The following is a 15,662-nucleotide window of genomic DNA, read 5'->3' as shown; positions in this document are numbered from 1 at the left end:
CTATGCTCCCAGTGGCAGAGGAACCCTCTCTGGCATCCGGGACAGGACGCCGAGAGACGGGGCGAACTGCCCAGTGATGCATGCGCAGCAGCCCGTACGGTTGCCGTGCGAGAGGCAGCCTTTACAGACGACCGTAGAGACAGCATGTGAGAGTGGCAGCCCGTATGGGCTGCTGCGCATGCGTCACCAGGCCGCTCTACAGCTGGGGGGAAGCAGGGGCCATATTGTCACCCCCCCCAGAGTGGCACATGGGACAGACCGCCCTCTCCGCCCCCCCACTTTGTACGCTCCTGTATGTGCCATTGATAAACTACCCCACAGGTAGAGGTGAAGTTGCAGAGAGCACCAGGCCCAAAGGATGTGCTAATAATTGCACGGGGGGGGGGGGTTGTAGAGGAGAGGCTGGTGCAACTCTCCCCGTAACCACACACAAAAAACCCCCGGCCATTATTTGAAACAAACAGCCTAGCATGAGAACAGGAGCTGAGGGTGAACTCCACACCTTTTTTAATTACCTAAAACAGATTAAGCTTCCTGACAGCGCTGACAGGCTTGGGGATAGCCGCTCTGCCAATTCTGCAGAGCTGGTTGAGAGAACAAGGAGTGAGCCTGTGATAAATTAATCCGGATAACACCGCTGGGCCTCCTTGCAAGAGAAACAGCCTTCCCATCCCACCACCTTGCACAGCTGCAAGAGGATGGAGAAGGGCTAATGAAACAGAGAAAGCTGCACCGCCCTTGAAGTTTACCTGTGGGATCAACTCAGCAAGGTTTCTCCCTCTTATCATTTGCAGCTAACTTGGTGTCAGGACTCTGGGCTCCAGGGCTGCAGGCCTCTGCTGGTTGGTGTTCACTGAATTGATTTCTTCTCCAGATATGGGGTGGTTATAAGTGGCAATTCTTGCTCCTGTTTCCCTTTTTAGTCAGTGTTCTTTCACATCCCTAACCTCCTCAGTCAAATAATTCCTTCTTCCCTCAGCCTCATATTCCTAGAAACGGTAGAGTTGGAAGGGACCATAAGGGTCATTTTGCCTAACCCCAGCAGGGCAGGAATCACAGCCCAGTGTCATTGCTTTTAAATGTTTCTAGATGTTCCAAATCAGTGGTTCTCAATGAGTTAACTTCTGCGGACCCCCTGTTTTCCCCCCAAAAGCGGAACCCCTGACTTGATATCACTCTGGTGGTTTTTGTTGTGTGAGTGGTGCCCCCATAAAGGTAAAAGGTAAAAGACCCCAATCATAGGAAACTATGGGGTTGCGGCGCTCATCTCGCTTTCAGGCCAAGGGAGCTGGCGTTTGTCCACAGACAGTTTTCTGGGTCATGCGGCCACCAGGACTAAACCACTTCTGGCTTAACGGGACACTGTGATGGAAACCAAAGCACACGGAAACGCTGTTTACCTTCTCGCCGCAGGTAAAGGTAAAGGGACCCCTGACCATTAGGTCCAGTCGTGACCGACTCTGGGGTTGTGACGCTCATCTCACGTTATTGGCCAAGGGAGCCGGCGTACAGCTTCCAGGTCATGTGGCCAGCTTGACAAAGCCGCTTCTGGCAAACCAGAGCAGCGCATGGAAACGCTGTTTACCTTCCCACCAGAGCGGTACCTATTTATCTACTGGTGTGCTTTCGAACTGCTAGGTTGGCAGAAGCTGGGACAGAGCAACGGGAGCTCACCCCGTCGCGCAGATTCGAATTGCCAACCATCCGATCAGCAAGCCCAAGAGGCTCAGTGGTTTAGACCACAGTGCCACCCACGTCCCTGCCACCATACCCGCTGACATGTCCCAGTGCCATGTGTGTGACCTGCCGTGAGGTCATGGTGACTATAAAGTGAGATTTTGGGGCACTGTGATCTCACACGAGAGTAAGCCCCCCCCCCAAATGGAAAGTCTCAATTTGGGACAGTGCCACAAGCCCCCAGGTGGGTCATGCAGAGGTCCGCAGACCACCAATTGGAAACCACTATTCCAAATGTTTTTCGATGGTGTTTCAAGGTTATAAATATGCTTTTTTTCATTTTATGTTGAATTTTTGGTTTTCACGTTTTGGTATTTTACCACCCTGGGCTCCTTTGGGTGGAAGGAATGGGTCTAGGAATGTTAAGGAATAGATAGAAAAACTTTGAGCTGCTCTTCCCTCCCGCCCAATTTGAAGGAGGCCCGGGTGCAATAACCGTACCTGTTCGGCAGTACTCGTCCACTTCCTGGTGCACCATTTCTTTCACCCGGTTGCCGTATGTCAGCCTGGAGTCCTGATCATAAGCCTTCAGAGTCTCGCTGGAGCTGTACGACTTCTGAGGTATCTTGCTGTCCTCGCTCTCTGCGGACGAGCTGGTGTAGCGGCGCTCTGCATCGCGGCGCCTGGTCAGAGAACGATACGGCTTCCTTTCCTTCACATCCATGGCCCTCTCGTCTCTGTCTTCAACATCAAAGAAACGGCGTCCGTGAGGCAATCAGATCGGAATGTTCTGGAAGGGAAAACCAACCATCTTTTACAGTGTGTTCTGTATAAGGACGCGGCAACTGGCCCATTTTAAAAAAATCGTATATGCTCCCGATAAACAAATCAAGTGTGCTCCTATCTGCTACCTTGTTATTTTGGAATTAATATTTCAAACCATTTTTTTTTGGCAGGGCATGCCACTAGACCTCATGAAAGCGGCATTTGGCTTGTTCATTTTCAAGTTTACGATCAAAGCACCTGACTTTCGAGCACAGGAGCGAATTCCCCCTCCAATGGCTGGTTCCACGAGGCCCGCTCTATAGGGAGAATTTGCCCATGGCAAGAAAACCCATGTGCCATGCCAGCATCTACAAAGCCGATCTTTGCAATTGCCATTAGTGACTGTGTAATAAGTGAAGCAGCAACAAAGGAAAGCATAAAATCCTACCAGGAAATGGAGAGCATTCCTACCAAATGAGTTATATGAAAAAAATTCCCTCATAAAAAAAAACGTGTTGGAAAACCTAAAGTTTCTGATTTGGAACACTTCGCTTCACGGATTATATAGAATCCAATAATCTGTTGCCTCGCCATCCTCTCATTGGGTTCCAAAGCGGCATTCCACATAAACATCAGGAAAAAGACATTAACAGATCCACATATAATCGATTCTACCAGAGCTCTGATTTGGCTCCGAGAAGAACATAATTTTTTTCGTCAATGGGTGTTTTAATCTCCATATGTCCAAATCTGAGACTAGACATTGCAGGCATTAAAAAATACCTGTGTCTAGTAGTTGGTCCCCACAATCGCCCCCTCCCAGATGTCTAGGGGAGCTCATAGAATCATAGAATCGGAAGAGACCACAAGGGTCATCCAGTCCAACCCCCTGCCAAGCAGGAAACACCATCAAAGCATTCTTTAAGCCTCTGCTTAAAGACCTCCAAAGAAGGAGACTCCACCACACTCCTTGGTAGCAAATTCCACTGCCAAACAGCTCTTACTGTCAGGAAGTTCTTCCTAGTGTGTGACATGATGTCATCAGCCCTACAAGAAGTCAGGTGGCAACCTTTACACCTGATTTGGTCACATCTAGATTGGTTTGCTTCCAGTGGCAGCTGGTGCATATTAGCTCTGGCAGGGGAAGGCAGGGAGCAGAAGTATTGGGATGCCGTTGCCCCAGGAGCATAGGGCGCAAACCTGGGGCCTCCACAGAGATCCTCATTGTGCCAGCCCTGCCTGGCTCCAGCAGTGAGGGTTTGGGATCATGGAGGATGCCCTCTGTAACGGATTAGCCCCAGGATGGAAGATTTATTACACCATGGATTAGAAAGAGTTAATCCGCCTCCAGCTTAACTGACAGCACATCTTTAGGAGGCGGGACGGTGCCCGGTTTAAAAAGGAGGGAGTAACCGTTTTGGCAGTTGGAAGAGGGGGAGTGTGGTGACGAAGAGGGAAGTAGAAGGTTGTGGGGCCAGGATAGTGGTGGTTTAGGTTAGGCTTAGGATAACTTGGAGTTAAAGTCTGACAGAGTTAATGTATAACTGTAACTAAGCTTGTAAACCATGCATTGTTAAGAAAAGAAAAACCTATGTTCTCAAGAAAATAAAATTCATCTTCTTTTTGGTGCCAAAGGGTATCGTCTTGGTTATTCCAGCAGCGTATTAAAACTCACCGAGGTGGAGACTCAGAAAAGGGCAAAACTTACCTAAGGAAAAGGGGATAGTTTGTGTCCTAGAGTCGCACAGGAAGGGCAGTATGGTGAAAACCTAGAGTGCCACAAGTTTGCCAGGGTGATATGGCAGACTGATACAGTGGGGATCTGAGTTGAGGGAGTCCCTGTTCTGTAGGCAAGAGGTTGTTCATTCAAATAGCCCTGGAGTGTTTGTGAGATCAGGCCACGAAAGCTGGAATTAGACTCTCTTTACTGAGAAGCCCAGAATTGAGGGGTTTATTTTAAGGCATAAGGAATCGAGTGGGGATTGCTTTACCCCTGTACCCTTTTGTCTCATAATCTATTGGCAACGTCGGTGAGGGGGTTCGTCGCACCCTCCATATCCCATCCCTGCACAGCATCGGTGGCGAGAACTAGGTAAACATGCTCGGTGCTCGCCCCAGGTGCTGGCAAACGGCACTACGCCCCTGGCAGGGAGTTTGACAGTAGTTGGCACCAGAAACAACGGTCGGCAGAGTCACCTGATTCTAGTTTTGTCCCCATCCTCTTCCTCCCTGCTGAGTTCTACAAGGGCAACTCTGAGGCACGGGAGGGGTGTTCTGCCACATGCAGTTTTGCCACATGCCTCGGTTGGTTGTCAGGAATTTGGCAGGCAGGTGGGAGATGAAGGTTGGGGGGGGTGCAGTGCCCCCCCCTTGCCCTAACATAGCAGCCTCCAGTGTCTAGTTTCATGCTGGCGACATGGGGCTCCCTGTGCAACGTGTTCAGAAATGCCAGCATATGTTTTCTGCAAACAGGGACAAAAGTCAGGTTCTACACTTACGATTCGAGAAGTGTAGCTAGAATTCTGATGGGAACTTCTTTTCAGACCACATCACACCTATTTAATAATAGTAGTAGTAATAATAATAATAATAATTGTCACAGAGGATGCGTTGCGACTACTCTAGAGTAACGACTCTCCAGACCTTTGCCTTTTCATGCTTTTATTGAGTGCAGGCTATTTACAGTGCTAGAGCTATACAGGATACATCCTCTTAGTCTGACCCAGAACCCTGGAATGGTGCTTCCCGCGTTTTCTTCCAACATAAGAGTCTGGGCACCCCAAATCTCCTCCCGCGTTCTTCCTCCTGCGTAATTCCGGAACCGGAGGGGAAAAGGGTCTTCTTTCCGTGTTTTCCTTCCCCCCTCTTCTGCCCCTCTCTCTTCCTGTCCCACGTGCAGCAGGGGCTCTCCTATGCTGCCAGAGCCCCGTCCCCTTCTTCCTCCTTCCTCACTGGACTCTTCCCCCTCCCCGCTGATGCTACTGCTGGTGGAAGAGCTGCTCCTCAAGATGGGTGGGGGCTCTCTGTACTCTTTTCCCCTCACAACAACAATAATAATAATAATAATAATAACAACAACAACAACAATAATAATAAATTTATACCCCACCCATCTGGCTGGGTTTCCCCGCCATTCTGGGTGGCTCCCAACAGAATATTAAAAACATGTTAAAACTTCCCTAAACAGGGCTGCTTTCAGATGTCTTCTGAAAGTCAGATAGTTGTTTATTTCCTTGAGATCTGATAGGAGGGCATTCCACAGGGCGGGTGCCACCACTGAGAAGGCCCTCTCCCTGGTTCCTTGCAACCTCACTTCTCACAGGGAGAGAACTGCCAGAAGGCCCTCGGAGTTGGATCTCAGTGTCTGGGCAGAACGATGGGGGTGGAGACGCTCCTTCAGGTATACTGAGTATTTAGCATATTCCGCTTCCAGTTTGTTTGTGTGCCCAGTTCTTACATCGAAAGCCCTAAACCTGCGGCCCCCTAGATGTTGTTGGGGCTCCCAAACAGCATGGCCAATGTTCAAGGATGGTGGGAGCTGTAGTCCAGCAACATCTGGGGGGCCACAGGCTCCTCATCTCTGGCCTAAACAGCTGGGAACCTGGCTATGTAACAAAGTCACCCACATGTTGAATTTGTTCAATGAGACTCTTCTCTGTGCCCCACCACCCTCCAAAGTACACCGGATGGGTGCTTGTGAGAGGGTCCAGTTTGGCCAATGGCACCTTCTTATGTTCTGATGCAAAAGGGGTGGAGGGGACAAGCTGGACATTGGGATGTCACGAGCCAGCACGCAGAGAAGACACTTTCGTCAGCAGCTCAATAGGCAATATCCCCAGTAAGCTGGGCACTCTTCACATAAACCCTAGGAATGCACAGTTGGCTTAGCAGATTTATTATAACACTGAGCCCCCTGTGAGCAAAATAGCTGTGCATATATCCCTGGACAAGACTTTGGAAAATTGCAACATTTTTAAACACAGAAGGACCGAGTTAATGCTGTAGGAATGCATCATAAATACATGCACGGCATTGGGGAAGGGCTTTAGCCGTTGCAATGTAGGCAGTCAGAGAACTTAGATCCCTGCTTGCTCTTTAAGGATTTCAGTTGGCGGCAGTGGGGAAGACCTTATTCAAGAGTTTCGAGAGCTGCAGGCAGTCGGGGTGGACAATAGGGAGCCAGTCTCAGTAGAAAGCAGTTTCGTATGCAAGAAGAGGACGTAAGAATAGCCTGCAGGATCAAGGCAATGGCCCATCTAGTCCAGCGTCCTGTTCTCTGCTCAATCCACCAGAGCCTGTCTTCACATGGATGTGAAGGATGTGACATAAGCACATGCTGGTACTTTGTGAACTCACCATTGGCTGAGTTAAACTACCAGCACAGAGAGCGTAGGGGACAATAGAAGCTGGGAACTCTTTCTGTGACCCATAGAGGGTTGGTTGTTGATGCACAACCTCTGTGCATGGCCTTTCTCGGGCCAAAGACTGGGAAAAGAACCAGATAGATCCAGGGAAGCCAAATCATTGGTGCCCGTGGGTAGGTCTCTATTACCGCCTTTGACAGAATGCTCTCTACTAAAGATGTGAAGTTCCTAAGCATGTTATTTGCAGTCCTGGATTACACAAAAGAGCTCAAATGCTCAGAGACTAAGGCTATGCCTTAGGCTACTTCTAGACAAATTGGCTATTTACTGATGATCTAATCCTGGACTGCAAATACCAATTTCCTTGATAACGTGTTGTTGTTTTTAAGCAAATCTTTCTTTCAACACCCTGTATAGAACAATGCATGAAAAAGAACCCCACATAAGAAAATCTCTGATCTCTCAGCAAAGAAAGAGACAAATGCTGATGTTTTTTTTAAATAAAAAAAAAAACCACTCAGCAGGGCTAAACTTCAAACCGAAGTTTATTACCGTGCAAGTTATACATATGAAGAGATGCATGGGCCACAGATTGATTTTCGATTTTCTATGGGCCTTATTTTTAGACCTTCTCCTGGAGAGGGATAATCAGAGTACACAGTAAGACAAGAGCAATTGATTAATGAGCATAGCCCCTGCTGTGTCCAAAGCTTAACTTTCAATTATGCTGCCGGCGGCCACACTTTTGCCTTACATACATTGGGGGGAAAATATACAGAGAAAAACAGGGTGAATTAGAGAGCCTAAAAATTTTCCTTTCTGCCTTGCACCTGGCATATGCAGCCCTGTTTCTGTTCCACTGCAATTCTGAGAAAACCAATGTTACTCGCTTTTGCTGTCCCCGGTGGTGAAATGTTGTAACACATGTAATTTACTGAATTAATTACGTGCATTGCAGGGACCCAGGTGGCGTGTGGTTAAACCACTGAGCCTAGGGCTTGCTGATCAGAAGGTCGGCGGTTCGAATCCCTGTGACGGGGTGAGCTCCCGTTGCTTGGTCCCAGCTCCTGCCAACCTAGCAGTTCGAAAGCACGTCAAAATGCAAGTAGATAAATAGGAACCACTACAGCGGGAAGGTAGACGGCGTTTCCATGTGCTGCTCTGGTTTGCCAGAAGCGGCTTTGTCATGCTGGCCACATGACCTGGAAGCTATACGCCGGCTCCCTCGGCCAATAATGCGAGATGAGCACGCAACCCCAGAGTCGGTCACGACTGCACCTAATGGTCAGGGGTCCCTTTACCTTTACCTTACGTGCATTGCAATGCCGATATGTTATCCCACCCCATTCATTTCAATGCAAACATCAAGCAAATGAAGGGGAAGCATAACAAATTACATTATCGCTTGTGGGCTGAAAGCAGCAACCTTGTTTGAAATTGTTTTTTAATATTGTTCTAAATGCAGTAACCTGCCCTGGGACCTTAGGGTGAAGGGCAGGTAATAAACAAACATGCATTTATGTCCTACGTTCGGGGAACATTGAAGAACAGCTGACAGAACGGGATGATGGATGGATGGTCCTGTTTGAATCCAGTATCAAAGTGATGATTCTTCAACATCAACTTCGTTGGACTGGTCATGTTGTGCGGATGCCTGATTATCATTTTCCAAAGCAACTAATCTGTTCTGAACTTAAAAATGGAAAGCGTAATGCTGGTGGTCAACAGAAGAGGTTCAAAGACTCTCTCAAGGCAAATCTAAAAAAATGTAGTATAAACACTGACAACAGGGAAGTCCTGGCCTGCGAGCACTCCAACTGGAGAACACTCTTTACCAAAGGTGTCATGGGCTTTGGAGACACTCAAACTCAGGACAAAAGGGAGAGGTGTGCTAAGAGAGGAAGGCGCACTTGGCAAACCCTCACCGTGATCAACTCCTGCCTGGAAACCAATGTCCCCACTGTGGAAGGACGTGTGCATGGGCGTACCCAGGGAGGGGAAGGGGGGCAGCTGCCCCCCGGAAGCAAAAAAATAATAATTACCTGCACTTTCCCCAAAAAACTGAAGGGGAAAAGTCACTGCGGGTTATGGAAATCAGACTGTTTCCACTCCCTCTGCGGCTGCAGCCAGCGACAAGAACGTGGGGGGGGGGAAGAAGCAGCCTGAGCTGGGGGGGGGGATGGGAGCTCCATCCTTCCTTTCCCCCCTCTTTCTTTCTTCCTTTTTTCTCCCTCCCTCCCTCCCTCCTCTCTCTCTCACCCCTTCCTTCCTTCCTTCCTTCCTTCCTTCCTTCCTTCCTTCCTTCCTTCCGTCTTTCCTTCCTTCCTTCCTTCCTTCCTTCCTTCCTTCCTTCCTTCCTTCCTTCCTTCCTTCTCTTCCCTCTCTCCCTCCTTCCTTCCCTCTCTCTTCCCCTCTCTTGCCCCCCCCGTTTTGATCCTGGGTACGCCCCTGGACGTGTGGATCCAGAACTGGCCTAAACAGTCACTTATGAACTCACTGTTAAAACCGTGTTCATGGAATACAATCTTACTAGGCTATGAGAGATCACCAAAGAAGAAGATAAATTCAAATGCACTGTTAAGGCATCAGGGACATGCTGCAGAATACACTCATGATAAAACAGCAGCTTGAAGATGTCCATAGTCTAGCAAAACATCTGGAGGGCTTCATTTTGGCTACCTCTGAGCTAAAAAGCTTCGTCCTCCTTCTTTTAAACAGTGCTGAGGCAGCTACTAAAACAATCCAGGCCTGCTTTTTAAGTTCAGCTCATGGTCTCGCATTCCCGCCTCGGTTTCCTGCCAGAGCTAGAAAGAAGTCATTGAAGGGAGACCTCTTTTTAAATCGTGAAAGGTTATAGCTCAAGCTTTGGCATATGAAAGATACACACACACCCCTGCTTACCCACCTCTATTGCCAGCTTCCGGATAAAGATAAGTTATATCCCGGCCGACTCTATCTCGACACCAAATGCGCCTTGTGAACATCTCTTGACTTTCCGGAAAGATGGAAGGCAGTGGAATTAAGGGAACAAGGTGGTGTGGATTTGAAGTATCAAGTTTGTAAAAGCAACACAAACCCATCTTGGTTTGAGATCGCACGACTCTGCCTCAGGGGCGGGCAAAGGGGTTTTTAGTGCTTAGCAGGCGAAGCTACAGAAGGAGGCTGCCTCTTTTTCCTTACCTTGAATGATTGTGATTTTTTCGAACAATACATTTCACCAGGAATGTCCCACAGAGCTGCAAAGTCTTGCCTTAGGGCAGGTTACCTCACTTCCTAATCCCTAAGCAACACCTGCTGCTTGTTTCTACTCATTTACAGTTGTTGTTGCTGTGTGTGTGTTTGTTAAAAAAGCTTCAGGATTGGTTTGAAAAGTCCAGGACGGGCTTTGTGTCAGAGGTTGAAGACGCCAGAGGTTGATGGTGTCAGCTGGTGGTTTTGTTCTCCACTTTAAGGCTCTCCTGCAACCTGTTGTGCCTATATCTGAAATCTAAATCTGAATCTGGGGCTCCTTAACACATTACAGCCCCTTCATGGATCAATGCCTTGTAGCCTTTGACTGTGTCGACCACAGCAAACTATGGCAAGTTCTTAAAGAAATGGGAGTGCCTGATCACCTCATCTGTCTCCTGAGAAATCTCTATGTGGGACAAGAAGCTACAGTTAGAAGTGGATATGGAACAACTGATTGGTTCAAAATTGGGAAAGGAGTATGACAAGGTTGTATATTGTCTCCCTGCTTATTTAACTTATATGCAGAATTCATATAAACTGGAATTAAGATTGCCGGAAGAAATATCAACAACCTCAGATATGCAGATGACACAACCTTGATGGCAGAAACTGAGGAGGAATTAAATAACCTTTTAATGAGGGTGAAAGAGGAGAGCGCAAAATATGGTCTGAAGCTCAACATCAAAAAAACCAATATCATGGCCACTGGTCCCATCACCTCCTGGCAAATAGAAGAGGAAGAAATGGAGGCAGTGAGAGATTTTACTTTCTTGGGCTCCTTGATCACTGCAGATGGTGACAGCAGTCACGAAATTAAAAGACGCCTGCTTCTTGGGAGAAAAGCAATGACAAACCTAGACAGCATCTTAAAAAGCAGAGACATCACCTTGCCTACAAAGGTCCGTATAGTTAAAGCTATGGTTTTCCCAGTAGTGATGTAGAGCTGGACCATAAAGAAGGCTGATCGCCGAAGAATTGATGCTTTTGAATTATGGTGCTGGAGAAGACTCTTGAGAGTCCCATGGACTGCAAGAAGATCAAACCTATCAATTCTTAAGGAAATCAGCCCTGAGTGCTCACTGGAAGGACAGATAGTGAAGCTGAGGCTCCAATACTTTGGCCACCTCATGAGAAGAGAAGACTCTCTGGAAAAGACCCTGATGTTGGGAAAGATTGAGGGCACTAGGAGAAGGGGACGACAGAGGACAAGATGGTTGGACAGTGTTCTTGAAGCTACGAACATGAGTTTGACCAAACTGCGGGAGGAAGTGCAAGACAGGAGTGCCTGGCGTGCTATGGTCCATGGGGTCACGAAGAGTCGGACACGACTAAATGACTAAACAACAACAAAAACACTTTACAGATACAGTCATACATTGGGGTGTGTCCGCTGTGGGTTGCGTTCCTTTAGGATATGAACGTGGCGGACTCGGAAGTGTTTACTTCCGGGGTTCCGCTGCGCTCGCATGCGAAACGTTCTGCGCGCTTCGTGCATGTGCAGAAGCACTCTATCGCGCTTTCATGCATGCGCTCTATCACCACTCGGCTTGCGGACTTTTCGGGGTGCAAACGGCACCCCGGAATGGATAGGATCCACAACCTGAGGTACCACTGTAGTGGATTTCTTTCTGTCCCTTTTGGTGTACACAAACAAATGTATAAAGGGATGAGGAATAGGATCCAGCTGGTGGGCAAGACCCTTATCTCCCCTCCTAGCTGTGGGCTGAATTTGAAAGCTGGGCAGGGCTGCCCACCTGTCAATCACTGTATATCACAATGAAATTGGGTGGTGTGGCACCCTGAAGCCCCAACAACCAGCTGGCTGGTAGGACTTCAAGGCACAGCACTGGGCTTTTTTTTTTTGCTAACGTTTTGCAAGGTGCTTTGAAGTGCTGATGGATCAGCTGATTGCTGGGACTTCAAAGCACCTACTTGCAAGCCTGCGCTTTGAATCCTGGCCATCAGTTGGTCCTTGGAACTTTGAAGTGATGTGCAAGGCTCTTTGGATGGGACTTGCAAAAGAGGCCTATGTTGTCCTTTGAAGCCTTAACAATTAGCTGATCACCAGCACTTCAGAAGGCTGGTGCTTGGGGTTTTTTAATGCTGATGATCAGCTGATCGTCAGTTCCTACACAAGATGTGCCCCGCTTCTGATGCCCAACCAAACAGTTGAATTATTGGACTTCAGAAGCATTGCATGGGGCCTTGCACTGTATTTCAGTTACCTAATGCTCGAAAGTCTCTCAGACACAGCACAGGGTATTCCAGTCCTATCATGGGGTCAATGCCAACTGGGCATCCCCAAGTGGTGGCACTGTCAACAAGGACCACCTCATAGCTGCCAAGTCTCTCGCTGAAAAATGCGGGATCAGCAGTCCAGACATGCGTAGAAGTGACTTCTGGTGCCGCGCTTCCCATGTCTGGACACCGGAAATCGGGTGGCGCCAGGATCCAAAATGGAGCCTCCCTGGCAGGTAGGAAATCCGGGGGATTTAGGAGATTTTTCCCAATCCGGGCTGCCAGTGGGAAACGGTTTAAAATAAGGGGGTTTCCCGCAAAAAATGGGAGACTTGGCAGCTATGCCTCACCTGCTGATTGTGGGGCCCAAGATGGTTGAAATTGGGTTTGATATTTGTGGTAAAGGAGCTTTTACAGAAGAGAATATTCAAAAATTGTAGCCTCCTGACAGATCGGCATAGCCAATTCCTCTACCTTATTCAATTAAATTGTAGACCAGGCCTAAGCCATTTGCAGATTTTTTAAGTGTGTAAGATAGATACTTGATTGTCATTGTACATAGTACAACGAAATTGAATGCCATCCCATAAATAACTAAGCAAAAACTCAATTACAGCCACACACATACACACACACCCATCACAACTCCCCAGGATCATATTATTTAGTTACAGTGTTTAAGATGGTTATAACTCTTGGATAGAAACTGTTTTTTAATCTATTCATTCTTGATTTAATTGTTCTGTATCTCTTGCCCGTAGCCAACTTTACAAAAGTTCCCCTTGCCTGGTTGCCTGTAGATTACTTTTCCCCTTGCTGCAGGTGTGTTCAGAAATACAGTGTAGATGAAGAAACACAAGATGTATAGAGTGAGTCCGGGGCAAGGAAATGTTGTGGATTGCACCTCTAAGCACTGTTTTGGGGCTATTACTATTGAATCATTCTTAAAAGGCTTGCAAGCTGTCTACCCTGGTTTTTGCAGAAGAGAAAATTAGAATCTCATGGCATTGTCAAATCAAAACATTTCACAGCTCCCCTCTGGGGATTGCTTCCTTCCTCCTTTCCTTTCCTTCGCTCCTTCCTTCCTTCTTTCCTTTTTACAATCATGTTAACATTTTTAAAAGCATCTCTTGATCTCTTACATATCTGCAGAGAGCTGCAATGTCATTACAAACTGGCACAGATCTCCCTCCCTCCTACTCCCCCCAAAAACACACACACCAAATTTGTGTCTTTAAGGGCTCATGAAATCCCTTTTGCTTTGTGATGGTGGGCGGAAAGTGAAGGAAGAAAACTTGGGCAATAGCTCAGTGGTAGAACATCTACTTTGCATGCTAAAGTTCCCGGGTTTAACCCTCTTTTAGTCATGCTGGCCACATGACCTGGAAGCTATACGCCAGCTCCCTTGGCCAATAATGCAAGATGAGCGCGCAACCCCAGAGTCGGTCACGACTGGACCTGATGGTCAGGGGTCCCTTTACCTTTACCTTTAAGTTGTCAAATAAGCCTAAGTTGATCCATGTCGTATGTTGTGGGTTACATCCAAATAATCAGCCGACAATCTGGGTCTGGGTTCTTGTTGACACCTGTCTGTCTCGAGACAATGGAGTGTACCCCCGGGGGTGAAGTCAAACCGCTGCATTAGCAGCACTGAAGTGACTTCCCTGGGGCGCATGACTAGGCAGCGTGTATGGAGGTCTTGGGCTGCCCAGATGACAAGACCCCTCTCTCAGCCTCGCTGATGTGGTCCAAAGGAAAGCAGAGCAAAACGGTTGGCATCAGCTTGGCTGCAGGAGTTGCCCGAAGGAGGCGTACAAGGTGAAATCCAACCATCTAAGGGACTCCACTCCAGATCTATGTAGATCTATGTAGATCTGAGACCCCCGGGTATAGGGCAGTATATAAATTTAATAAATAATAATAGAGCCCTTTCTTCTCCCAAAGATATCCCGCAAGGCAGTGGAGGTTTAGGACCAGAGTTTTCCTTTTCCTAGACTGGCTACCTTCCCAGGTGGGTGATCTGCATATGCCCACCACTTCCCTCCACCGCACATACAGAGACCACCTTCTTGAACATTGGATCCCCTATTGGTCTTGCCCGCTCAACCCACCGGAGCCTGTCTAATTACATTACGCAGAGTTGGCCAAAGAGTTGGCCAGCTATCCATTAATGCTGCGCACAGTGGCTACTTGGGAAGCTCTGGCCTGTAGGCCCCCCTGCCCTACACCTCACATCATATATGGCACCAGGTGTGGGGCAGATAAAGACCTGGCACAGAGGAAAGGGGTCTGCAGGCTGCACAGCTCCTTGCAAAGCAATCCACAAGGCTGGGCAATCAGCTTGTGGAGGGCTTTTTAATGGGCTCTGCAACACCTGTCCGTCTGCTGGTTGTCGGGTCTTAAGTGACCCCTTGCAAAGTACCCCACAATGTCCTTTGCAAGCGACGCATTTGATTTCAAACTGGGTGGGCAGAAATGGTCACGTGACATCATGATGCAGTCAGGTGACTGATATGTGGGCAACCCCACCCACCTATTAAACTTGGCCCACGGGGGTGTGTGAGTGACAAGCGTCCAGCCTGCCACTCAGATCCAGTTCCCCACACCTGCAATAGCCCATCCCATTGGATCATGCTGATGCTCCTATCTCCCTAGTACGGTAAAGCACGAGAGAGAGAGAGAGAGAGAGAGAGAGAGAGAGAGAGAGAGAGAGAGAGAGAGAGAGAATAGGTCCCCCACTAGGGTTGCCACTCAATAGAGGACAGGACTTCTGTGCCTTTGATTGCCTTGCTCTCTTTTGAGTCTGGGAACCTTAAAGAGAAACCAGCAGACCCTTTGCTTGGAAATTAAACAAAGGGTCTGCTGGTTTCTCTTTAAGGTTCCCAGACTCAAAAGAGAGCAGGGCAATCAAAGGCACAGAAGTCCTGTCCTCTATTGAGTCTGGCAACCTTATCCTCCACTAAAAAGCGGTGGTAAATATGTGGAGAAAATTCTGTTTGGCCTTCTGCCCTGGGAGGGCAGCTGGACAAGGCTCTGACATTTCCAATTGTAGTCACTGTCACACAGGGGTGCCTGGGGCGGTGCATCCAGGGGGGGAGTGAGCCACCCATAGGGGTTCGGGCAGGGTGGGACGAGCCGCCCATAAGGGCGGGGAACACCGCAGGGCCTCCAGAGTCTACCTGCCTCTTCCCACTCAGCCACCCTACAACTGGGGGGGGGGAGGCAGCAAGCGGACCATTTGGGCAGAGTGGAGCCTGCGCATGCCCAAGCCACTGCGTCTCTCTCAGGAGCGACGTGTGACTCAGGCGCGCTGCAGGCCCTGCGGTGAGTGCCCCCAGGCATTTTGTCACCCCCCTCAGTGGTGACACCCGGGGCGGACCACACCCA

At 48.5% G+C, this 15,662-nt stretch overlaps 1 protein-coding gene across 1 annotated transcript in view; it reads right to left on the bottom strand.

Annotated features, from left to right (window-relative positions):
- TENM4 (teneurin transmembrane protein 4) overlaps positions 1-15,662 on the bottom strand; it is a 1,459,233-nt gene that overhangs the window by 364,063 nt on the left and 1,079,508 nt on the right. Inside the window, exon 8 of the mRNA XM_060274010.1 lies at positions 2,179-2,467. Coding sequence (XP_060129993.1) covers positions 2,179-2,401 — 223 coding nt within the window. The 5' untranslated portion in view covers positions 2,402-2,467. The remainder of the gene's footprint in view (positions 1-2,178; positions 2,468-15,662) is intronic.

Source organism: Zootoca vivipara, chromosome 4, assembly GCF_963506605.1.
Source record: "Zootoca vivipara chromosome 4, rZooViv1.1, whole genome shotgun sequence".
Taxonomy (NCBI): Eukaryota; Metazoa; Chordata; class Lepidosauria; order Squamata; family Lacertidae; genus Zootoca; species Zootoca vivipara.
This window is presented reverse-complemented; position numbering and strand designations above follow the sequence as displayed.